Source organism: Argiope bruennichi, chromosome X2 (assembly GCF_947563725.1).
Source record: "Argiope bruennichi chromosome X2, qqArgBrue1.1, whole genome shotgun sequence".
NCBI lineage: Eukaryota > Metazoa > Arthropoda > Arachnida > Araneae > Araneidae > Argiope > Argiope bruennichi.
The window spans coordinates 39633842-39660944 of record NC_079163.1 but is presented as its reverse complement, the minus strand read 5'-3'; the positions used below and the strand labels follow the sequence as shown (position 1 = coordinate 39660944).

Sequence of the window (27103 nt, the reverse complement as noted above, 5' to 3'; positions counted from 1 at the left end):
ATTTGATACGTAGTACTGATGGCGCATTATTTTTACAAAGGGATTAATTAAACCGAAAGTGGAATTAGATCAAGAAATAAAATAATATTTTAAAATGAAGTTACGATGGGCTAAATTAAGATAAAATCTTGGAAATTTAAATTAGAATTAAAATATCATTATATATATATATATATATATATATATATATATATATATATATATATATATATATATATATATATATATCAAGTACATTGTTTCAACCAAAAATTAAACTTTTTTTAGATTTTTATAACTAATGGATGTTATATCTTTTCTCGCATACATGCTAATATGAACATACAATTTTTTTATGTAGATGAATGATTTAGACGTCGTGATGACCTTTTCTTCATTTCCTAGATATTTTAAATTGATTATTTCATAAGATTATAATTTTGTCGAATTTCAAGCACCGGCAGCAATTAATTTGCTATTCAACCGATTGTTATAATTTAATTAAATATAAAATTTATAATTAGTTAATTAGCATGTAATTATATCAATTTTAATTAAATCTATGCCTGAAAATATTTAAATAACCTTAATTAAATCTCATGCTGTTTAGGAAGACGTTCTGCATTCGCTCTTTTAACGCTTAATGAAATAACATAAATATCATTAAATACATACTTCCAAAGTATTCAGAACATTTTGATTTTACTTATGCAATAAATAGTGACACATCTAGCGTATTATTTTCTTCATATTTACTAATCTATTTCTTGGTTATAATTAGTAATTAATTCTATGCACTAAATATTAATTAAAGTAGACCAATATCACAAAATTAATATAATTAATTTGTTGAGTGAATCAGCTGGTCGCTGAATGTGGCTACTTTGTAAAATGTAAATCATATTTGTTCGAAGATGCGAAGATGCTTTATATATTATAATTTACAATTATTTGCAATTTTAACTCCTTCAGAACAGGCGAAAGGAGAAAAAAAGCATTCCCTCAGGCCCGTGCGCTCCAAGAGTGTACGCACCCACAGGCCCGGGCAATTTTTCCCGCTAAACCTAATTTTTTAAAAAAAATTCATATAAAATCATTACTGCAATTAAATACGCTGAAATTTAGTTCTTTTTTTTTTTATCACTGACAGTATCTGAATATACTGTAATAAAATTGTTGCAATATTTAAAAAACTATTGAGAAATTTAAAGAAAATGAAATAAAGAAACGTTTTTGTTAAAATAACCTTTGTTAAAATAATTATTTATCCTCCTCATTGTGTTGACAAATCGATAATTTTAAATTCAAAATCTCGTTCTATTGAAGTTTTTTTGAACATTTTGTATGGTACACCCCTTGTAAATCTGATCCAGTATATATTTAATCAATTCGCGGTTTCTCTATCAGTATTTTTCTTTCTTTTTAAAACCGATTTTTCCAGAGGTTGGGTTGAAAATAAATTTCCACGTTTAATTTCATGTACTAAAAATTTATTATGTTTCCGACTATTTTGTATTACTTTATAGTAATCCTGGGGAATATGCAAGGAACTGGTTTCTGCCTTGAATAGTTAGTGGATAGTTTCACTCCGAAATCACGATCATTCGGTAGAAATGAATGTCCTGACAATAAAAATTTCTGATCAATGATATTTATATCATTGTCACTGGACTGAATAATCGGTGACGGAAGTAAACATATTATTATCGACTCAAATTAAGATATACTTTTTTATTATTTATGAAATACTGTACAACCACCGATTTTCAATATCAAAAATAGATAAATAGAAACACCCTAGATTTCAGACATGATGTCAAACGGCCACATTTGCTTCACCATACAGCAGCAACCGGAGCTAAATTTTGCCGTAATATACTCGGTCAAATATAATTTCAATCTAAGAAGGACTTGCATCACTTTCAAAATAAACAGATTTTCAATTCTGTTAAGAGATAAAACTTCCATCTCCCAAATACTAGAATCTAATTTTTTTTTTACTACAAATTTTTTACATATAAAAAGATTATAACAAGTTTTATCTATAACTGCCATTATCCCCATTTTTTTCAAAAATGGACTTACCTCACTTTCAAAATAAACGGCTCATATATAGTTTCAGAAAATGGCATACATTTGCATACACATATTCAAAACATGGAAAATATTAGAAGACTTACTATAAAAAATACATAATTATATCTAAAATTTTTGAAGTTTATGATATAATTCAAAACATTGTTCGGGGTAAAGCGCTACGTTGTAAATTTTGCATTCATAATAAGTTAACTTTCGTTTTTTTCTTCTTCTTTTTTTTTTCCTTTTAAGTACCTTTTTTTGCATACTACACACTGTCTTCTTGACTTTTTACCATTGGTATCTACATGTAATTTTGGAAAATGCCTTCCAGTTAATCGTAGAGGATTGTTAGGAAAGGAAGATTTAAATTTAGAAGGAAAGATTACGAAATTAAGATTTAAATTAGATTAAGAAATATCATATTTATAATTAGAGCTTTTAGTTAGATTACCACACATGTTTAAGGAAATAATTTTTTTTTTTGCCCATCATCCAAGATTCAAAAACTAGCATTTTTATTAAGTAATCTAAATAATTAACATAGATGCAATTACAAAAACACAAAGTTTTAATATAAATATTGTGCAAACATGTTAGAGCATTTTTATTCATCAAATCAAAATTTTCAAATAATACGTTTTTTACTTACAAATATACCAAGCTTTGTATTTCCTAAAACATACGACAGTCCAGCTAATTCAGCAGCATATGCATACTCATTTAAAGCATCCTTCACCAACTGAACAATTAAGTGTGTTATATTATAATGAAGAGGATCAATATATGCCAAAGGGCTGAAACAATAAAAATTCAATTTCATATTTATTAAATAGAAATATGGCAAACAAAAATACAAAGTTTTATTTTAAATTCTCAATTAATTACTGAAGTTATAGGAACAGCAAGAATTCAATGTTTTTAAAAATATAATTCCATACTAATTATAATTCGCCAAAACTATATGTAGTAATTAATAAACGCTTAGATAAAAAACAACCTAATAAAATTAACTAAACTATTCATTCACATTCATAACACACACAAAAAGATATTGTTCTAAGAAACATAGTTTTGAATTTAATTTAGTTCAGCGTAGAAGGGTAAACATACTGGAAATGAATTATTGCATGGGTTATCATTAGGAAACGTCCAAGAGAAAAAAAGAAATAATTATTTATGCAAATTAATATTTTAAACTAGAACAAGATTTTTTTTTAAATAAAAAGGACATTATGCAAATTGCAAAGCTACATAAAATGCTTAAGAGAATTTTACTTCAACACAAAACAGATTTAAATCTAAATAATTAAACGACTGCATTTTTTTGAACACCAAGGAAATGAATATTACCATAAAAGAACCATTTATTTTATTAAGCTTGCACCTAGAGAAGAAACTGGTGTAATAATACAAATATATGAAATAAGACAGGCATTTATTCTTCCTAACCTTTTTTAAAACAAGAAAACAATGACAGAAAAGGTCACTAATACATAATTTTTAAATATGAAAATTTTCCATTTAAAGACCAAAGAGCAAAAGGATAAAAGGAACTTCCATCATTCAAGAATAATGAAATAAAAGAAAAAAAATTCTATAATATTCAGAAAGATTAGATTGATGAGAGAAAAGTGTCATACTCTCAACTAATATAACAAAGCAAAATGTGCACACATTATAAAGAACCGATAAAATATTTAGAGAGAGAGTGATGACGAAATTTTTTCTATACCAGTAAATAAACAATAATGAAAAACACTGGATATAAACATATAATAGAAAAACAATACTCAAGCAATTTTCCGTTATGGAGGTGAGAAATTTTTCATAAATGAGAGATGATAAAAAATACATGAAAACAATCTTATAAAGTTAGATATGCAACTGGAAATTCTAATCAGATTGGCGGGAATTAAAAAAGGAAAAGAAAAAACCATATACATTAGATGTACTGACATTTTTTTTTTCTTCTTCTTGAAAACTGACAGAAACGTACATGATTACAAAATAGTAGTGATGGCAGTAAAGAGTTTTTTGAATTCTCCAGATAATGAACATTAAGAGTGATCATGGGAATTTAAGAATTAGGAAAAACTGTAGTATTATTTTTCTATAATAATGTTTGAATATCATAAAAAATGCACATGATACAATTGCTTTCTATGCACTGTAATTTGGAGCAGAAACAATTTAGGTTCTCAATGAATTTAAAATTATAAAGACATTTTCATTATGACCATTTATTCTCCTGAGAAATTAATGAAAGCTACTTTTCTCTTCGTTTACAGTATATACTCAGAAAAACCTAAACCAACAAAGTTAATACTAAGAGTCTTTAAATACATTTTATTCCCAATTACATTGTCAGCCTTGTACTACAATTATAGTCGGGACACTCCTCCGAAAGTTGATCCATTTTGAAGTTTTACTCAGATGTGAAGAAGGCCAACTGTGCTACTACCATTAAGGAACACCTAACCATTCTTACAAGCCCGTGAACAGTTGGAAGACAAAGTCATGGAAACTACGTTAAGGCATTTGTAATTACATAGTCATCATGCTACAGTACTGCAAAATAGTATCTAAGATTAAAGTTACAAGCAGGAATCATTTGATATCTCGAATAATTATTGATTCACTATAATAGGGTTGCCACCCAAATCTGGGAGAAAAAAAAAAAAAAAATCTCTGTTTTTCCCTGTATATATATTCAAGGAAATGTGCGAATAGCATTCATGCACTAGTTATTATGCAATATGGTTTTAAGGAGTGGAAAAAGTAAGGAGAAGAAGCAACTATTTATCACTACTAAAAATAATAACAAATTTCTCTTTATTTATCATCTAGAATTTACTAAGCTAAAATTTATATATCAGGAGGGGGGGGGATATATTTATTACCTTCATGCTCTTTAATTGTAAGTCACACAAAATTAAGGGCTTGATGAAATAAAACACAAAACATTTTTTTTATCGCGATACAAATCATCTAATGATTACTTAAAAAAAAATTATAAGGCAAGAGTGGTTTTTTTATTATTCATTTTTGCCAATTCATGTATTTGGGCATTAATTTTTTTTTTTTTTTGCCTTTTTCATGTGTGATGAAAATTCCTAGATGTATTAAAGCCATGCCAGTATATCTCGGTAGGGCATGACGCTCACCCATGGCTCTTGTGCCAATAAAATCAAGAAAATCAAATCAAATTGGGCATTAATTTCTGCAACTTCTGCAGATTTTTTCAGCCATCAGTTTCATAGAGCTAATGGGTCTAATCCGTAACAAATAAGATACGACATTTTTGTATGATGTAACGCACACTTTTCTTTTTTAGCTACTTCATTTCCAGTAACATATGTGAAAATAATTCTGATATGTCATCGAACGCATTAAATGACGAATGTGACACAACAGGTTTTAATGCTTAATAAAAATTCAACTTTAAATTATAGTTCTTAAACTAAAAATTTCAAAATCGGTTTATTTTCGGACATTAAATTTTTCGTTTTCAGATTTAATGTGCCAACCTTTCCAGTGTTCCTTTTAGATATTAAGTCCTACATCAATGATGACTCTTTTGAACTGGCATGCAGTCTTGTATGTTTTCTCTTTTGGTATGACTAGTAGAAGCCTGTTTCCCCATATTACTTAGCCTTATTATTTTTTTACAAAGCAAGCAGTATGCAACAAATGGATTTTGCAAAACTTCTCGAACCTATTCAGCCAAATCAGGAATAATTTTTTTATACATCCAATTCGTATTAAATACAAATTTTGAGCAGATCGTTATATAAAAAAATTCTTTAATCTACTTTGAATAAGCTGGCAATTTAAAAAAAAAAAAAAAAAAACACCATTCAATTAACTCAAGTATGGTAGACTCTATGCCATCGCGCTGCTTCCGCAGATTGAATGTTGCTATTTCCGCCACAGAAATGTATTTTCTGTTACAGAAGTCTCGCGCATGCCCATTCGCAGCAATCCGGGGATCTCACGGGAAAAGAACAGATGTCTCGTTAATCGGAACTGGAATGATCTATACGGGGAAAAAGGGGGGGGGGCGGAAGGATGAGTTTCGCATTATACAATCGCGAATGGTACTGTTTCGTTTTCGGAATCTATGATTATGATCTTTAATTCTTGCTATCTTTACAAATCGGCATTTTTTGGATGAGAAAAAAATAAAGAAATTTACAATTCCCTGTATTTTTCCTGCTCTTACGAAAAGTTTCAGATTTCCCTGCATTTTCTCGGTTTTTTTAAGCTATTTTGAAATTTTCTGTGTTTCCTCGGTTTAACAGGTAGGATTGCAACCCTGTATAATGATGTTTTGTACAAACATGCCCCAATAACATAAGACAGACAATAGTATTATAGCATATTAAAAAGGAATAAAATAAAAATCCATTTAAGACCAAAAATAGCTAACAGAAGAAACCTTATACTGCCAGAATTGTGCAATATTTCTTACAAGAAAAAATAACAAGACTCTTCAGTTACAGTTAAAATAAAATCATAGAATTGTTTGGATACTAGACCGAGATAGACCACCAATAGACTTGGAGTTGGCTAGTCTAATAAAGTAAAAACACTCAATAGTTAAAAAAAAAAAATATTTGAAATGAACTTTTCCTGTTATGGGGAAAAAAATCTAAATTACAGGTAGTACTTACCAGAAACATCAGCCTAGTCGTTCGGAAATCATGGCACCTGCAGAGGATAAATATATAGTTATACCATTAACTATCCGACTCCACAGTTCTATTGCTTGAGAGCTCTCTTGAAAAACTGTTTACATATTTGAAACAACAATTTCCAGGCAAAATGTATTTAGATTCCCAATGGAAAAGAGCATTTAACTCTAAGGACCAGCAGTACGGACTTTATTCAACGAATTCACAGAAAAAAAAAGTCCGTCTTAAAGGAACATTACTTTTGGGCACGGCAAAAATGTAAAGGAACATAGTTGAGTGGAAATAAAATATAATGAGGGATTTTTTCCCCCTTCATCTTAAGGCCTGAAACCTGCAAGTATCCCTTCAGCAACAAGGAAATGTCTTTACAATAAATCAGTTATTCTTCGAGATACATGACTGCAATCTTAATTTTGAGCACCAATGTGTATACATACAATCTAAATGAGCCAAAGAAGATTCAGACTCATCCCACGGTTAAAATCATCAGGAAATTTGATTGGTTATTAAAATATTTAATGGTAATTTATAATTTAAATAATTTTTAAAAAGAGCTGCAAAACTCACCTTTCTATCTCAAAATTTAGAGATGATTTAGGAAGTCCAAATTGATCATCTTGTTTAAACCACAGATGGCAAAGTTCGCTATTCTGGAAGATTTAAAATTATTAAGCATAGATACTTAATAAACAATACAAACCAATTTACCACACAAAACATTGGAACTTACTTTAATAAGAGTTGGAAACTTGGGATTCTACAAGACAGAACAAATCGTATTATTAAGATATAAGTATTAGATATAAATACAAGTAGCAAGAAAACTTCTTATACTTACATTTGGATCCAATGGAACTAAATCTAAACTAGATGGTATCAAGTCATTAGGAAGAGGTAATTTTAGATTTGGATGCAATTTAGCAGCTCTCCAACACTAAACGAATGAAACACAATGGTAAAAATCAAATTCAATTTTTGGAATATTTTATATCAAGAAGAAATCTAATTTAAAATTCTAAAGCACGGATAGCTAGTATCATTCATGGACAAACAAAAGTTATTTGAGAACACAAGCTGTCTACCATTCATAAGAAATGAAATAACGGGCAAGTAATTTAAAGCAGTAAACTTCATATGAAATCCAGGATACAAAAATGTTTTCTTTAAGAAACATTATATACAATCAAGATCTCATTAACAACGCAGATATTAAAGAAAAAATTATTTTTATTAAAGAAGAAAATAAATAATAATAAAAACCCTCAAGGATTCCGACGATCATTTTTAGAAAGTTCAAGAATCATAAATTACGTACACCGGCCTCCAAAAGCTAAGGAATAGCATGTTTATCAAAATTTATCATAAAAAATGGCAATAACATTAAAATTCGCAGTTTATATGCATGATTGTAACGAACTTTAAGAAAACTCATGTAAAAACAGTAGCTACTACTTTTACTTTAAAGAATAGAATACAAATAGAGGAATGGGAGAAATGAGCAAAATTCTAACCATTGTAATTTTGTGTGTAAATTTTGTGAAGGACTCTTGATCTTCAATTGTTATAGACAGTTTCGATGACAACATCCAGGAGAGTCTAGAAATGCCTAGGGGAAGTTTTTTGCCAGATTCTTTTAAGTGGCGGTCGGTCGAACGGATGAAAAAGGGATTATCATAAGCTGATGCTCCTAGACGTCTCAATGTTTTTCATAGTATGGTCAGATGACTATGGGATCTGTTTCAATCCGAGGATTTTGTGGAAAATAAGTTTCAGGCCGACCATGAGTTACAGCATCTGCGGGAAACCATTATTTAGCGCTTTCGGCCTGAAGGCAGAGAAACACTATTGTACCTCAGTTCAGGGCATTGCATTTTGTAGTAACATGGATAAGAATCTCCGATACTACAGTGCGAAGACGCCTTCACCATATAGGTCTGTAAGTAAGACCAGTTGTGAGTCCTCAGTTGAAGCCAGAATACACAGCTGCATGTTTAAGTTGGGCAAGAGAACAGTCTGGACCAGCTACCAAACAGTTTCTGTATTTTTCACAGACAAGTCCATGTTCATATCGGAGAGTAACTCAGATTTTTAGCTGATCTGAAGGAAACAACGCACTAGGTACAACCAATGTAACGTGGTTGAAAGCTGCAGTTACAGAAATAGAAGTATGGTTTGGATAGAGACTTTCTTGGTGGTCACACTGACCTGCATGTATTCCAGGGAGGAATTTTGAAAGGCGTGAGATATCGAGACGAGATCCTTAAACCAAATATCTGCCCATATGCGGTTGCTATTGGTAATGATTTTCTTCTGATGGGCAACAATGGGCGACCGCACCGAGCTCGACTTATTGAGGATTATATTGAAGGTCACGGTATTGAGAGAATGAAGCGGTCAACTAGATACCGAAACCTGAATCCGATAGAGCATCTTTTGAAGAACTTTGAGAGACAGATTGCTGCTTCAAGTCCTCCTTCTTGATCGTAAAATGAGCTGGAACGAGGAAAAATTACTCCGCATCTGGTTTTCGCTTCGAATTTCGGTGTCCGACAACTTAATTCTTAGCATGGAAGATCGATGCTGCCAAAGCATTGTAGCTAGGGATGGACATATTCCTCATTAGAACCCATTTTTGTAATGTTTCCGTGACATTTTTCCACATAAAACTGTGGTGTATTGTTTTCTCCAAGAATACACTTCTCTACTAAGGTCAAATCCTTTTTGTTGCAATTCATATTTGTGTTGAACTTAAGAAAATTTCTGTGTTGTATTTATCAAAGAATTATTCAGTGCACATTTACTCCAAATTTCTTGTTCCTATGTTTATTCATTCTGAAATTAAGACACAAAAGACAGGGTGTACCTTGACTTTTGGTGGCCAGTATACTTCAGATACTGAAGTGCAAATAATATTTTTTACAAATTTTTACAGTTAATTTTCAAACGTATTATTACTTTCTTATTTACTACCTCTAAATGTTTAAGGGCAAACACTCAGAAGAATTGTTGAGCTCTTCTTCAGTTAATATGCTAAAACTCGCAGCTCAAAGTAGGTTTCAAGATCAAAGTGCAAACGCTATCCACCACACAGCAAAAAACAGATGCTAATTTCACATAAACTACTAAAAAGTGTTGACTTCAAAAACACATTCACAATTTATTTAAAACAAAATCATTAAAAAATGTACATTCCGTAACAGGATGACCATCAGTTTTGCTGTTTGAATTTCCCTGACTTTTTTCAGATGTACCCAATATCCTCAAAATGATGTTGCTTTCTTTCTTTATTGAAAAAATATATGTGAAAAATTGTTTTACTCTTTTAATCCTCTAAGGATTTAACACTAATTTCGACATAATACCTGGTTGGCTTCAAGATCGTTTTGCATGGATTTTAATGTATGGTCAGTAACGAAACAAGTTCGGTTTGCACGGACTATTATATAGGTCATATACTGCTCCTAGACTGTTTTAGATTTATTTTAACGTGTCCCCCCCTATAAAGTTTGACATTTTGATTGTTTGAAGGGTAGTCAACACAATGGATTCCAACAAGGCGGTTTAAGGTCATTTACACATGTCTTAGAATACGAGGTCCTGCGGGATCCTTTAGGCGTGGGACATTGAGGGGTCATTCTTTGAAAAGGGGAGTAAAAGTTGTTTTTCTTATCTGCGAAAAACCACAATGGCTTTATGTTGACTTAGGTTGAAATTGTTTTTTGGTTCAAGTAGTATTTCTTTGAAATTGCTTGTTTAATCGAAATATTGTTGTTAAATTCCATTGAATTTTTATTCAAAATAAATTTTTACGCTTACTTCTTATTAAACATCCCATTGAAGCATCAAAAATTCGGAAGGGATATAAGTGATGAATTGCTATTCATATGTAGTTACATATGAATACTTCATATGTAGTTACATATGAATACTAGTTTTCCCGAGCGTAAAGATTATCTGAAAATGTGTTCAGACTTAATAATTGAGACAAAATGTTAATTTCAAATTTAATTTTCACCTTGTTTCTTTTGAAAATTGACTATTATAAGGCCATTTGAAACTGTAGAGCAACAGTTTTAGAATAGATTTTTCTTTTTCGATCCGCAAATCGAAAAAATTAGTTGCAAATTTCACTTTTTCCCTAGGACTTGTCAAGGTTTTTCAAGTACCGTGGCAATCCTGTTTTAGCATCACTTGTTTGAGTATTCAATGTCTATAAATGCTTTGTTTAAATTGCTTTTTCTAGCCAATAAAACAATTCTATTGAAGAAAAAAGTCATCGCTTAGTGTGAGAAGATAGGAGTTTAAATAAAATTACTTCCAACTCCGAAAGAAACAAAAATTACCTTAAATAAGCGAAACCTACATTAATTTAAATTTTAAATACTGCAGAAAGAACGCCTGAAGTGTCTATTTAAAAGATAACTAAGATAGTTAAAATACTCACTTCTAAAGTTTCCTCTGGTATAGGATCCAATCGATACTTGGTACCATACCACTTTTCTGTCTCATGACAGATACTTTCGAATTCTTTTCCAACTTTTGCAATCCTATAATTAAAAAATGCGATTCGATATGCATAAAATTGATGCAATTTGATTTTACCTGAAAAAATTATACTTTGTTTTGGAGCTAAATAGAATAATAAAAAAATTTGGGCTCGGAAATAAAATCATAACCCATATATGAATATCCATCAATCAGTTCAGGATTTTTAGTGAGTTTATGCACAGCTGTATGAGCTCATAAAATTCTCAAGATTATTTGTATGTTTAATATTACATTGAAAGGCTAGACTGAATTACAAAAGAGAATTAATGAATTTCGATGATAGCGCTACTGTAAATCTTGGTTGAATGTTGGATTTCAGTTTGAAGAGGAAACAGCATTGAAGAGGCGTCTCATGTTGCATGCTTTACAAGTTAAGAGCCAATTTAACTGAGAAAAAAGTTTGCCCTTCTTAGTCTTTTTTATTTTTATTTTCAAGGAATATGTAAACTGATTTTTTTTTTTTTTTTTTTTTTTTGCAAGTTGTGCATTCTTTATTCTGTTACACTCAGTCATTCAACATGATTCGTATACATAGTTATTGTGAAAGGCCGTCTTTGAAAATATCTCTATTCAGTCACCAAAACTCAACAACATATAGCCTCCAAGATACACAATCTGACAAAATTAAACCAAAGAATTTCCTTTCTGTGGACTCCAAGCAATTCGAATATAATTTGGAACGAAATATATTCGAGTCATATTAAACTAACGGTTAATATGACAAAAGAAGTTACAGAAAAAACATCTTTCATTGAATGGATCTCTATAAATAACATTATTTCTAGCTCCCCCCCCAAAAAAACACGCATTAGATCACAATTAATAACTGCAGAAACAGCAAATAGTTTGTCTCCCTAGAAGACTTTTCAAATGTTGATGCAATATCTGTCTGGACCAAAAACCGGCAGGAAATGCAATTTTGTTTAGATTAATCAGCAAAACTATTATAAAACCAGGACTATTGAATTGTTTCAATCTTAACAATGATCCAGTATATCATGAGTAAACAGTGTTAATCATATGGAGCATAGACAACTTTCAAACAAAGATTACGCTTATTATTATTGGGATAGGTTGTGGTTTAAACTGCAAAATGATTAGCAAAATAGTATTTCCTTTAAAAATTTGTAGGTAAAAATATAGACAAATAAAACCAATCTCAAAGTTGTTTTTTTTAGAAGAAATGAAACACTTTTCTTTCTCTCTCACACACACTGTATATTATATATATAGTAATACAAACCAAGTTAATAGGGAAAAAACAACAAAATTAAACCAAATAAAATAAATCCGGCCTAAAAATAGACCTTCCGTTGTACATTAACTAACTCAATAGATGGCGCAGAGACTCTCCAATTATTTTTACCTTGAATGGTGTTAGCTAAAACAGTTTAAGGGCGCGGGAAACAAAGTGAGCTTATGTTAAAAAAATTTTTTTGCCTGCTGCTGTTATGTCTTTCCTTTTTGTTTCATAATTGGTTTAAGTGTTATTATATGGTTATTTTATGTCATTGTATTTTTGCTTATTAGTGGTCGTATTCTTCTAATTTATTGTTTTGTTTTCTTTTCTGTAAATATAGTGTATCTCTTAGACCTAATTTCAGGGGATTTTCGGGTCATGAGGAATCAATTCTGTTGGACATTTTACTCTTTATACTTCACAGAAAAAATCCCTTGTTTTGAATCCCTGCCTGAGGGCGACCCTTGAGAAAGTGTTCTGGCCGGATTCTTATTTTATTTGGTTAAATTTTGTATTTTTTTTCGTTATTAACTTTGTTTTTATTACTATTGTCTTGCTTCATCTGTGTTTTAGCAGTAGCTGCATTTGCGCTCTCTAAATACAAAGGTGTGTTTTCTGTTCTTTTTTTTAGTTTTTAGTTTGAATCGGAAATAATTTTTTAGTTGCGATACCGAAATAATTTAGTTTCGTTTCCAAAATAATTTTAATTTTAGATTATTTCAATAATAGTTTCTAATTACCCAATGCTTATATTTTTATGATATTTTAAAATCTAATTTAAACTTAATTAATTTCCTTTCAGTTTAATTTAGCTCACATCAACTTCATTCTATAATATTCTCTTATTTTCTGATCCCATTCCACCTTTTCTAATTAATTAATTTAACACGAGTTCTAAAATTGCTGAATCGGCTAAAAGCCAACAAGTTCCCACACTCCGAGTGAAGGGATAAAATATTGCCGACTTAAACAAATTCTTCTAAATGATCCCTATGATTGACACGTGTTGGAAATCCCAATTAAAATATCACAGCATATATTCACAGGGATAAAATGTTCATCAGCTTTTCCTCATTTCGCTCTGGATCGTTCTGTGTTGTGCGTGTGCTCGTCGCTTCTGCTTGTTCATAAATCATGTCTCCCGGGATGAAACAATACGAAGTTAAAAATTCAAAGTATTTTTCTTTGTCTTCAACCCCGACTCTGCTTTCAAAAATTATAAGTTTACATTTTAAGAGACGACAAGATTGTTTTCTGTGCCAAAATTGTCAAATGAATTCAAAATATATATTAAATACTGAAACAATTATTAAATACTGAAATTTATATTTAAAAATAATGCAGATCAGAAATAAATATACTGATGAAAAATATCATTATAATGAAGGTTAAGAATGAGTGTTTGTCTTATCTTCAAAAACTTACCGAATTCTATCGGGCGTTAGCATGGCCAGCAGCTCATTGATGAGATCCGATTTGTATTCGCGAAGCAGATAGGGACCAGTAAGTACTTCTTCCATTGGATAAAGCTTAAATAAAAGTGAGGTAAACCATTCAGAAATCTACAGTTACTCAAATTTTTTCAACACATGAAAATTCATTCAATTGTTTAAAAAGACCATTTAAAAAGTATTGTTATTTACCAGCAGGTATTAATGTAAAGCAACAGGAAGATGGCACGTTTAGCTTGAACAGTTTTTTATTTCATTAAAAAAATGTGTAATGAGCTTCCTATTGTGTAATGTAATATTCTTCATATTATTATAGTACTGGATATTATTTGGCAGTAAATATTTAATAGAATTACTTCTCAACAAGTGCATATGTTCATTGAATTCCAGAAAATAAATAAAATCGTACTAACTTCTAAACATTTTCATATAGTGTAATAGAATGACTATTTTTAATTTCAAACTTTTCTTTTGAATGTATAAGTTCAATTTCTTATAATTATTATTTAAAACTAAGAGCAGAAATTTAAATAAGTTCTCTCTATCTATATATCTCTCTCTTTTTTTAATCTTGACAATGATTGTGATAGGAGATAACTAAATTATACCTGTAGATTAAGGAAATAATTCAATAATTTCAATGAAAATAAAGGACTGAATTCTTAAAATATATTTCCTTTAAAAATAATTATATCCTAAATTTCGTGCAAAAACTTTAACTTAAATTTTCAATACAGTTTCCAAAGAAAGAATTCGAAATCAATAATGGGTTTAATTTTTCCAATGCAAACAATTGAGTATAATTTGCTTAAAAAGTTTCAAATGTTATTGTTTTAAAAATATTACCTTGAAATAGATTTTTGTATTTTCCAGTTCTATATATCGATTAATTCAAAGGGTGATCTTATTCAAACTGTTAACAAGTTATCTAACTTTTGATTTACGACAAATATTTCATTAAATTTCAGTTTATGGCATTAGTAAATAAAAGTTTTCGATTCAGAAAAAGCTATGAAAGTAAATTAAGATATAATTTTTTTTTATAAGAAAGAGTTTTAGTTAAAAATCATACGAAAAATATTTTTAAAATTATATTTTGTGGTTCATACAATTTTATAATTACTTTTTGTGAATTTTTAATGTAAATCATTAAAAATTCAAGACAAAGTAGAAAAAACAAGACGGCATTCCCTGAATGTAAATGGAGCAAACACTTGATTGTGTACTTTTATTATTAAAAAAAAAGCAATAATGATATTTTAGAAACAAATTTAGATCAACAGCTTTTTTTATCGCTTCAAACTGACGCAAAAAGAAAAATAACCTCCAGATTTCCGTCCGATTCCTTCTATTAGAAGTGGATCTTCCCTACTGAAACCCGTTTCTATGACGCCCGTCGTAAGCATAGACATTTGGCGGGAAGTGTTCTTTTGGTGGACAGACAGTAGAAGAGAAATCTACTATTAATTATCACAAAACCTAAATCGATATGAAACCTCTAAGTGAAAAATGGAAAAAGTTTTATATTTGCTGATATAGTACAGGCAATTTAACAAATGTTTATCAAACACTTAATTTCGCCAAGTTGTGTTCATTTATGAGAACAACAAAAATGTTGCAAATTAGATATTTCAAAGTCAGAACATATTTAAATATATAGATAATTTTCCAAAAACTTTTTGTTCAGTGGACTTTTAGAGGCCTGTATTTCCTCTCATACAGACATTTTGCTTAAATATATCTGAACAATGTCAGAAAAATATTTAAGGCCTTTTTGCTATCCCCCCCCCCATGACTGCAAAATACTGAACATCTCTGAAAGTTTCGTATCGTTATACATTTATCTTCTTTGTTTTAAATTAATGCTATAAAAGATCTATTTTCTGGCAAGGGTTTTTAACAAAATACTTCATGAGGTACTTATTTAAGAATTTTTCACTTACTTATGACATGAAATAAAGCCTATAAAGATCATTCTAAATATGGACAGAAGGTATAACTGGTTTAATGCTAGGTGTCAGCCAACTGGAATATGTAAATTTTTACCAACAAAAAAAAGGAGACATTGCAGATTTTTTTTGATTAACACAGAAATTGGAACAAAACATTTTACACACATTTTATCGTTGAGTATTTACCATATTTATTTAACCCTAGTCAATCTTTAAAACTCTTCAATCACACATTTTCTACTACGACACTGATTTAACTTTTTCACACAGAAAGCAATAATATTTAACAGTTATACTTACAAAAATTCTACTGGCAATTGAACAAACATATACTTGTGGTTTTTCTCTGTCTTTAAAGCGAAAAGTCATTTCCGAAAGCTTCTGGCATTCTTTAAAAATCCATTCCTGTGGTCCTACCTCTTTCAGCATTGTTAAATATTGGAATAGTAAGGTTACAATATCATCGGTGTGTTCTAATATACAGAAATTAAAGGAATGAAAAAAAAAAAAAATTAGTATTTATTACGCACAAAACCATTTTGAAGATTTTAACTTTCTAATCACATCTAAATTTAATTTTATGAGAAATAAATAACGACTTAATTATGAGTACTAATGCAGTACCCAAAGCTTATTTTAAAATATTAAGCACCTGATCAAGCGTTTATATTAGTTAGCCTTAAAATGAAAATATGGTGTTATTGTGACTTCAGTTCCGACTTCAACTACTGTCCAATCACTGGAGCTACTGTGCTGTTTCTAACATTTCTAGCTATGATATTTACCAGACAATAGACAATTTAGAACCAGCTATGTCACAAAGGTAATGTCATTTTTCTGTTCTTTATGTTGTTTTTCATATTTTATGAGACAAAATGAACCATAGGAAAAGATTTAGTTCCCAAAGGGTCGTTAGCAGAAATCGTTGCTTACAAATTGGTTTAAATATTAGAATCTTGGAATGGAAGTCAAAATGATTCCATGTATCCACTTTCGATTCACAAATCTGATGTTTCTGTTTCTGAGTTAAAATGAAATATATTTTTCATGTTCTTTTCTTTCTTTATTGAATTTCTAAATATTTTTGATTTAAGTATAAGTTTGCTTTAAAAGGTTTATTATAATGTGTATAAAGCATTCATTTCCTTTTAAAATAATACAGAGCATTTTGGCAACATATTAAAAATGTAATGCTTATTAAAATTAATACCATCCTAAATCCACCATTATAAAATATTATTCACTAATACAAGTAACAATTTTAAAAAAGAAAGAAAGAGAGAGAGAGAGAAAAAAAAAAGGACACACGCATTTAAATATATAAACACAATAATTTAGTTCTTAAAGAATAAATGTAGAAAATGAAACAAAATTATTAATAAATTCTAAAATATGATTCTTTAATATATATAATTAAATAGAGGATGTAAATATTCTCAGCAAAATTCTTCTCGATCCTCATCTCTAAACATTATCAAATTGGATTTGATAATAAAATGGATTCGTAATAACAATAAAATCACCGAATGAGATAGTTTTTAGTTTTAAAGAATGTAAGCAGTTCCTTGTTGAAAATATTAATTCCATGAGTTGCTCAGAACTATTTTTCTGATTTAAGACTTTGATATTAATAATACTCTCATTCAGAATATGATGCACAGATTACGGTTGTAGTTGAAAATAGTGGCATTAATATTTTAGCATTTTTCATAGCATTATTCATTCAGCATTCTATCTTCATATAGCGAATAATTTGTGTGAGTCAGAAAGAAAAATGCAAATCCATTATCAAGATATTTTCAAATAAAAACCTTTCACGAAAGTACAAGCAATAATTTTAACCAGTTAAGTCATATCACTGACTCTCTGACCCGCCCGAAGGCACACGGATAAAGAAAACTGAATAACCGGCCCGCCTCAATAGCAACACTGGCGGGAACTGTGGTTGAGTCCTAAGGGCCATCACCGGCCACGGCACAACCCATGCCGAAGGATATACGTCCCGTCATCGATAGGAGGAGCCAGATCCCCCCACCTTTTTGTGTACCCTCCAGGGTGGCGAGATCCGACCACCATACCGGAAGCATCTCATCCTCTTTTCGAAGTGCTTCCCTGGGTGTTAGTATAACCAGATAAAGAATGACTGCTTTCTTCTTCACATTAAGGATCATTTAAGGTTATTGACGCCACAAAGTCCTTGAGAAATAGTGTTAGAACAATAAATCAAGTACTTATGTCCAATCATAAAAATAATGCTCCTCATTGGCCACGGAGATGTTGCAATTTGTTGTGCGAAGAAAAAGCAACAATTCATCAAAATTCTATCAATTTAAACACTTTGAACGTGCATCTTTTAAAAATTAAATACTAGGGCTGTAGTTTCTTTTTTTCTTGCTACAAAGGCAAATGGAAACAATGTTTTAAACTGCGTTTTCAAAACATATGTGAGGTGGATATTAAAAACTGGTTTAGAAAGAATAGATGCATAGCAAAAAAGTATATACAGGGTGGTAAAAAAAAAAAAAAAAAAAAAAAAAAAAAAAAAAAAAAAACTTCCCCCATATATGAAACCCTAGCGGTTTATCCGCTCAACCAATCGAACCAAAATTTCAGACATGGTTGTTTGAAGGTATGCGCTGGAGACTGTGATGATTCTAAACAACGCAGAGTTCACGGTTACGTTTACAGTGAGAGAATTTCGAAATTTTCGAATGGCAACACCCAATTTTTCCTTGCGCAAATTGATCAGCGTATTGAAAAACCACAAATGGCGTTGGAATGATTAGAGTGTGACGAAAATTGCCGGCGTAAAGCATTTGCAAAGAAGAGCATTATAAAGGACTAATGACAACACAGAAAGGATGAGCTTTGACGCACTTTGCATAATTCACAGGGTTAGACAGTAAAAGCACCGGTTTCAGCGTGTCCAGATGTTGCAGCCTGGAGATGAGGAACTGCGTGTGGACATCTCAAATTTTTTCATCATCAGATATGATGAAGATGAGAGATGGCCGCTGCGGATAATATGTACGAATGAGGCACACTTCTCGTTAACTGGAAACGTTAACACAAGAACTGTGTTCACTGGGCTGAAAAAAAACCCTCACGATGTGGCACCAGTGCTTTTACACGAAGCCAAAGTGACTGTGTGGTGCGACATCGCTAGAACATTTGTTCTCGGTCTGTACTTCTTTGAAGAGGTCACTACCATAAGTTTGAAATCATGCTCTGTCACAAGTGCTCGATATAAATCAACGTTGCAGAATTACGTTATTCCGGAATTGCAGCAACGAAATGTCATTAGTAACATTGTATGGATGCAAGGTGAGGCTAATCCACATGTCGCCCAATGTCTTCGACCAGTGCTGCAACAACACTTTGATGATAGAGTCATCTCTCGTAACTTTGCAGTTTCGTGGCCACCGCGATCCCCCGACTGCACTCCTATGGATTTCTGGTTCTGAGGTCATCTGTAATCTAAGGTGTACTCGCCTCGTCCACGAGATGTGTCAGAATTTCAAGATGCCATAACACGTGAAGTTATGCAGATTCCTCCTTTTATGCTACATTCGGTATTGTTGTCCACAATCTCCCGAATACAATGCGTTGTCGCCTGCGATGGTGAACACGTTGAAAACCTGTAATTGTAACTTTCCATTCCAATAAAAGGTTTTTTTTTCTCTTTCCTCTCTGTGTTGTCATAATGCCTTTGTCCTTTATAATGCTCTTCTTTGCAAATGCTTTCCGTCGGCAATTTTCGTCCCACGCTAATCGTTCCAACGCCATTTGTGGTTTTTCAATTCACTCATCAATTTGCACAAGAAAAAAGTGGGTGTTGCCATTCGAAAATTTCGAAATTCTCTCACTGTAACCGTAACCGTTAGTTCTGCGTTGTTTAGAATTGTCACAATCTCCAGCGCATACCTTCAAACAACCATGTCTGAAATTTTGGTTCGATTGGTTGAGCGGATAGGCCGCTAGGGTTTCATATATAGGGGAAGGGTTTTTTTTTTCCACCCTGTATATTATAAAACTGCGTAAATGTTGAAACTTATAGATAAATCTGTAGAAGTCTAAAAATTTTATGAATTGCATCTAAATCTATTAGAGCAATAGGACTTTGCACATGTTATAATTTCAAATAGCATATTTATTGTTTATATTTTCAGAAGTACAAATTGAAATAATACAAATGGTTTGAAATATAAGTATCAATTTTTATACCAATTTAAACAAACTAAAATCGAAGAGATTAAGATTTATCTAATATTAGGTATAAATTTGCCTAGTATAAAATACAAACTATATTACAATTATTAATTTGCTTCCATTAAACAGGAAGATAATAATTCAGTTTTCTTAGTCGAATGTCGTTCAGCAAGCTGCATATTAAATTAATCATTAAATCAAATAGAGATGCTATAGTGATCATATCTCTTCATACAAATGTTTTAAAATTTACTTACACACATGTCCCTAATTATATGCATGTGTAGGTTATTCACTCTTAATGCATACAACACATTATACTAAGAGCTTTTATATAGCTTACACTAAAATAAAAGCTTTTCCAAAATTTTAAAGCTTTTTTCTTCTTAAATTAAAAAGAAAATATATTCTGTAATAATGTGAAATTGTACATTAAAATTTTATGTCGATAAATAGTTACACGGAAAAAAAATATACTTCAGTTTATTAGAGTTTTCTGTTTTGCGATAATTGAAATAGGAAGAAAATTTCACAATTGTTTCTAGGCTGTAAGAAGGATGAGATAAATAAAACTTGTTTATAACACTTCTCATGATATAAAACCGGAAAATAGTTAAACTGTTGAAGAAAAATAGTACCAAAAATTCTAATTTCACATGAAAAAACTGTATTTCCATTCAGATGAATTCTGAAAACTTGATTAAAGACAGGTGTCTGGTATTAACAAGAACTTTAGCAAACATGAGAAATGATACTTCTTTTCATCCTACAATTCGACAGAATAAATAATGGAAAAGATCACATATATATCTAACGAACAGAATACATTGAAATCTATTACAAAAGTTATGCCCTAATAATGTAAAGTAAATATGCTGAAATAAAAAAAAATCGATTATGGAAAAGTGATACATCCTTTTTCTTTTTGTAATGCAATTCCAAATATTTTTCACAACACTAATTCTTAATTAATTTTTTTTTTTTTTTTTTTTACTTACCAAGCCCTTCTTCTGTTAGTATTAAATCCACAATGAAAAATGCAAATCCTTTGCAGCCAGGTTTCACTCCTGCAGCTAAGCTATTCACCCAACCTTATCAAGATAAAATGACAATTTTAAAAAAGCGATTCAAATTAAACATAGGGGGGTTGAGGAGAAAACGGTTATCGCCTGTCATAAGGAGAATCACTCATTAAAAAAAAGTTTTTCAAAATGTTAGAATATTTTTCTGATAATCATCATTAAACAAAAAGTTATGATACTGATGAAATTAATTTTGTTCAACTATATATTACACAAAGAATATTTTGAAATTAGAATATGAAAAACTTTTCACATTTAATCATCCTGATACATAAGCATCTTGCAAGAATTAATACAAAGTATTTTAAAAATCTAATTTTTAAAACGTAAGGAGGAATACTTATGACATGAAAGAATGCATACATTTCTTTAAAGTAAACATTAATAAAAGTCTATTGAATCAAGCTTAATCACGAAAAATGCAATATAATCATGTTTCCAATTAACAAAAATAAATAAAATAAAAATACTATAGCTAAACATCTCTGACAGGATCATGAAATTTTAATCGGTAAACTGATAAGCAGCGATTTTCCCCCCATCAAGATAAAATTTTGGGGCATGCATCATACTTAAAATAAAAATAATGTTCAAAAATAAACTTACTTTTTATACAGAAATAAAATGCGCTATTATAATGACAGAAAACATATGGAATTTACAAATTACAGATTTCCACGATATCCTCTGTAATTATTTTCAGTTGCACTGAACACTATTAAATATCAAATTTAACTCAAAAGCTGAATTTTTATAGCTTGTTACCGTGAATTTTTGTTAACTTAACAACAATGAAAAACTGTATAACTTTTTAAAAAAATGGAAATTTTTAAATAATCCGTTATTTAGCTAGTGCTAAATTTAAAATAAAAAGTTCACAATGACAGGTTTATTCGAAATATTATAAAATTTCAAATTTCATAAAACAGGCAAGATTACCTTCATTAATCAGATACAATAATAACATTTCATTATAATAATGATATTGATCACTAATTTTTATTTAAATTTTGTTAAGTGATTTTAAGAAAAGTGCTTTAACAAATTTATAACAGGAAATGCACAATTTATCTTTTGAATGCATAATGCACAAATGTTACTCTAAAGAGAATAAGGCATGTGAAATAACTTTTACTATGGATTTCATTTTGTTTAAAATGACATATCAATGGTCAAAAGGATTTTTTTAATTAATTAAAGAAGGCTAATATAAGATATCAGTGAAATTATAGCCAAAATTTTATAATATAGGAAAGTGAATAACAGAAACATGAATCCATACCAATTTTCCAAGTTTTAGAGAAAATCCAACAAATTCATCCTTTCGATTCTGAAGAAGTGCTACTTTGTTTCGGAAATTTGGAATCAGGTTTATTTTCTCATAAAATTATAAAGATGAATGGAAAAAATTCAACTGAAAAGTGAGGGGGAGGGCTTCAAAAAGCGTGTTGAAAATGAAAAGGTAGAAACTATAATCTGGGAAATGAAAATATGGTGAATGCGTATTTAATCGACTCGAAAACTAAGAAGTATTCTTTGATTTTTTAAAAACTTACAGAAAAACTGAAGGGTTTTAAAACTTTAATATCAATGATGACATTTTTTTTTTTTTTTTGCTATTTTATATAGTATAAATGGAACAGGAAAGTTAAACATCAGGAATGAGGAAAATATAAAATTCTCTTCTTTTCTTTCTATCTAAGAATTGATAAATGAATACTGCTGAATCTTAGAAGAAAGGGCAACTCTGATCTGTGATACAACAAAAATTTCAAAATCATAATTGAATGTTTAGTAGGATTCAGATCTTCTTTTCAAAAACAGTGGAACCTCAATTAATGGGCATAATTCGTTCCTGAATCTTATTCGTAATGCGAAACAATTTTTTCATTGGAATCCATATATGACAGGACAATAGAAGGAATCCAGTGGAATTTATAAATAATTTAAGAAAATAACACACATTAAAAATTTAGCAATGACAAAAACAATATGTTTTGGTGAAAAGTTTAAAATAAGTTAAGCATTAATATATGTCAAGTTAATCAATCAAATTAAAATAATTAAGGATGTATAGTTTTCACCTAATGATTTTAATTCTGACAATAAACTTCCTGGACCTTCATGACCAATCAAGTGTCCCAAGTATGAACCAGGCTGTAAAATATACACAGATAAATTACTGGTGAGAAATTCAATTTATTAATCTTTAATTTCAATTGCAATGAATATATTTATACAACATAAAATATGTTTATATGCTTTCTACAGATATCTAAACTTCTAGAGGCAGGAGTTTATGAAATCTTGCACAGACACAGAGCAATACAAGACATAATTTTGATTTTAAATCGTTAAGTATGCATTTATAAAATTATTTGCCAAGTAAGAAATTTGAAATGACATCTGTTTACAATTAAATTCATTAAAAAAGAAATGAATTAGAAATCAAGGAAACTTTTAACGAAAGGATAAATAACATTTAAAAATAAAATTCAAAAATGCAGCAAGACAAAAAAACACTTTTTATCGCAAAATTATATAACATTCCATTTGAGAAATCTTCATCAATTCTTAATTAATATCGAAATAATCTTCCTTTAGATGCGATTATAAAACTGAGAAAACGAAGCGATTGATATCACTTTTATAAACACATCTTGTTTCATAATATTTGTATATAGCTTAAAATTGCTGAAAATTCAAAGCAAAACCAAAATATATATATAGATAGATAGATATAGATAGATAGATGAAAATGATGAAGTTACTATTACTACAGCATATATAAAAGTTTATAAAAAAACATAAATATAATAATTGTTTTAGAGCACTGACATTTTCCACATACAGATCTGCCCGTAAAACTAGACACAAAGTTTGGCATCCCATGCCTTCATATCTCATAGAATTTTGTGAAACAGAAGGAACAAGATATTACGGTTTCCGAACATTCAAAACTGCATCTCAGCTTTTATGAAATATGTCTGAGAAGAAAGGCAATTTTTTGAAATTTAAAGAATAAACCAACCAGGAAAAACACTGGTTATTGCAAAGGTTTCACCTCTGCCATATATACATAAAGCAAACTACATAAACCTTTTAATTTCTTTATCAAGCAGCTTAACATTTTTAAGATGAAACATTGCACTGCATATGAATAAATAGTAATAATAATAATGAAAAATACTTTTTAGAACAAAGAAAAAGTACACATAAAATGAATATTGAATAAGACTGAATAATCTGCATTACTACTTGGAATAATCACATGTTTAAAATTTTAATAGCCAAAAGTTAAGTAAATACAAATAAAAAATAAATCGAATCATGTGTAAGAAACGTTTTTAAAAACTATTACAGAGACAAACAGTAGTGCAAATACTTTATTTATTTTAAATAAACTCTTTAAAATACTTTATAAAGATAAAAAGATTTTAAAATATACTTTGAGGAATGATGGCAAAAATGTAACTGCAGTTAGAGAAAATTACTTCTGGGGGGGGGAGGTTAGTAACAAAATCCTATGTCTTCTAAAATCAATTTCAATATTTTTTTTATCTAGTGGTAATCTAGATAAAATTATATACAGAAAGCAAAATTTGAAATCATAAGTATTTTTTAATGAACTAACTAACTTTTCAAATGAACTTTTTAATGAATATGAAAAACAATTCATTAAGAGAAAAGCACTTTTTAGAAATGATAAATTTATATATTATTATATATAAATAAAGAGCAAACATTTAAGAAACATGTTAATAAAACTGTAATTTTTCTAAATTTTCTAATAAAACAAGCTTTTAATGACTTACATCATCCATTAAAAATTATGTTTGAAGGAAAAACCTATTAAAAGCAAAATAAAGATAATCAGCAGAAATATATTTTTTAAAAAAACTTACATTACAACGATATTCGTGTCGGAGATCTGGAATTGGAAATGAAACATTTAAAGTTCTTACATCTTTAACTGGAACAACATAGCCTTCCAACTAAAAATAAATGAACAACAAAACAATTTAAAGGGTATTATTAAAATATCATGAAATAAAAGAATTAAAAATATACATAGCCAAAATAAATGTTATATATATATATATTTAAATTCTGGCAAACAAATATCCACTATTTGTTTTTAAAACAATATATTCAATATTTATGAGGCATTGTAGATATGAAAGACAAATTCTACAAATGCTGGCTTTCAGGAAAACGCATTTTCATTTTTTTATTTTTCCCACAAGGACGACCTCAACGCGAGATAATTCATGTTAACTATTTTTGTTCAGAGATGTCTAAACGTTTGTTGTCTAAATTGAAAAAAAAAAAAAAAAAAAAAAAGACCTTATGAAATTTTTTTAAAGAAAATCTGAACTTTAAACTTTTTTTCATCATCTTTGTACTAATAGAGTATTTTATAATTCTTTTTAAAATTGAATAACATTTAGTTACATTTTTGCAATTCTCTTTGTCACCTTCCATTTAATTAACTTTACCCTTGACTTTTGTTTGAAGCCTACCTCTTTTACCTCTTCTTTCCTCTCTGTGAATAGTGTTTTGGGAAAGCTCTATTCAGAGCATTTCAAATAGCATTTTACAGCTTCATTAATTAGTGAATCATGCGAAACTGTAAAACTTTCAATGAAGCAGTCTGAAATGTTCATATAAGGATTTGTTTATATTTGATTGTTGCCATTCGATAATATGTAATAAGAGCAGTTTCTGTGCCATGTAAGATATTGTTTTATATGTAGAGATTTTAATCTAATCAAAATTTTGCCTTTAATTTCTGGTGTAAGCTTAATGGGCAGTTTTGTAATTACCAATTGTTTTTTTCTCAAGTAATATGTAGATGTATTGCTACTATTCATTACAGCGATACTTATATCATTCACATAAGAATGTTTATATATATAAGTAACAGACAAAGACAGATAGGTAAGTAATGTAATAAGTACAAACATAAGTAATAAACTAAGAATATATATATACGTGAAACTAAGTGTGTATGAAAGTAAGTTAATATGAAAGTATGTATATATGCATGTTTGTAATGTTACATATATTCATGTATTAGAAATGTAAAGAACAATCTATATTATAAGTGTGACTTGCTATCTAGAAATTTACCCTATAAATTATTGCAAAATTATTCAACTTAAGCAGTTTGAAGATCCAATAGTTTAAGCACTCTTAATCCAATCCAGATTAAGAAGACAATAAGCCAAAGTATAATAAAGTTCTAACAAAATACAAAAACTATTGCCAAAAACATCAAAACAAATGAAAAAGAAATTACTAAAAGGTCAATTGCACCTGTTTATGACCTTTATCAATTAAACACAATATGGTTGTATTGCAAAATAAGAGCGAATCTGTAACATTGCAAACATGAGTTACATGTAATGAACAGCATATGTTCGCATGTACAGTTGAGGAAAAAAAGGGAGCCACCCAGCTTTATTACAGCATCATTCATCGTACAATCATAAAAAAGGTGTCATTTGAAAGCGCCTAACGTACTTTTAAAGAATTCTGAATTAAAACTTTCTTGGTAGGCTCTCCACATATTGAAATAAGAGCGAAAATTTCAAAATTTCCAATAGCAACATCCATTTATCTCATCAAATTTTAAACTACCTCAAAAGTTATTCCCAGAAACCAAGTTTCATTAGTATCTGTCAATTCATTTCGAAACACTTCATGAACTATTAAAATTATTTGGAATTATCCTTTTTTCAAGTATATGGTATAAATATAAAATATATTTTGCATCTAGCAAATTAATAGTAAATGCATATACAATGTTAATTATTATATACAATATTAATAACAATTAAAACAGATTAAATTCATGAAATTTGAG

General features: G+C 29.6%; 1 protein-coding gene across 1 annotated transcript in view; it reads right to left on the bottom strand.

Annotated features, from left to right (window-relative positions):
* LOC129960082 (insulin-degrading enzyme-like) overlaps positions 1-27103 on the bottom strand; it is a 98395-nt gene that overhangs the window by 27203 nt on the left and 44089 nt on the right. The window contains exons 9-18 of the mRNA XM_056073176.1: positions 25140-25229; positions 23319-23391; positions 21151-21243; positions 16244-16416; positions 13966-14069; positions 11197-11299; positions 7591-7686; positions 7483-7509; positions 7320-7402; positions 2708-2852 (exon numbers count right to left, since the gene is read on the bottom strand). Coding sequence (XP_055929151.1) covers positions 2708-2852; positions 7320-7402; positions 7483-7509; positions 7591-7686; positions 11197-11299; positions 13966-14069; positions 16244-16416; positions 21151-21243; positions 23319-23391; positions 25140-25229 — 987 coding nt within the window. The remainder of the gene's footprint in view (positions 1-2707; positions 2853-7319; positions 7403-7482; positions 7510-7590; positions 7687-11196; positions 11300-13965; positions 14070-16243; positions 16417-21150; positions 21244-23318; positions 23392-25139; positions 25230-27103) is intronic.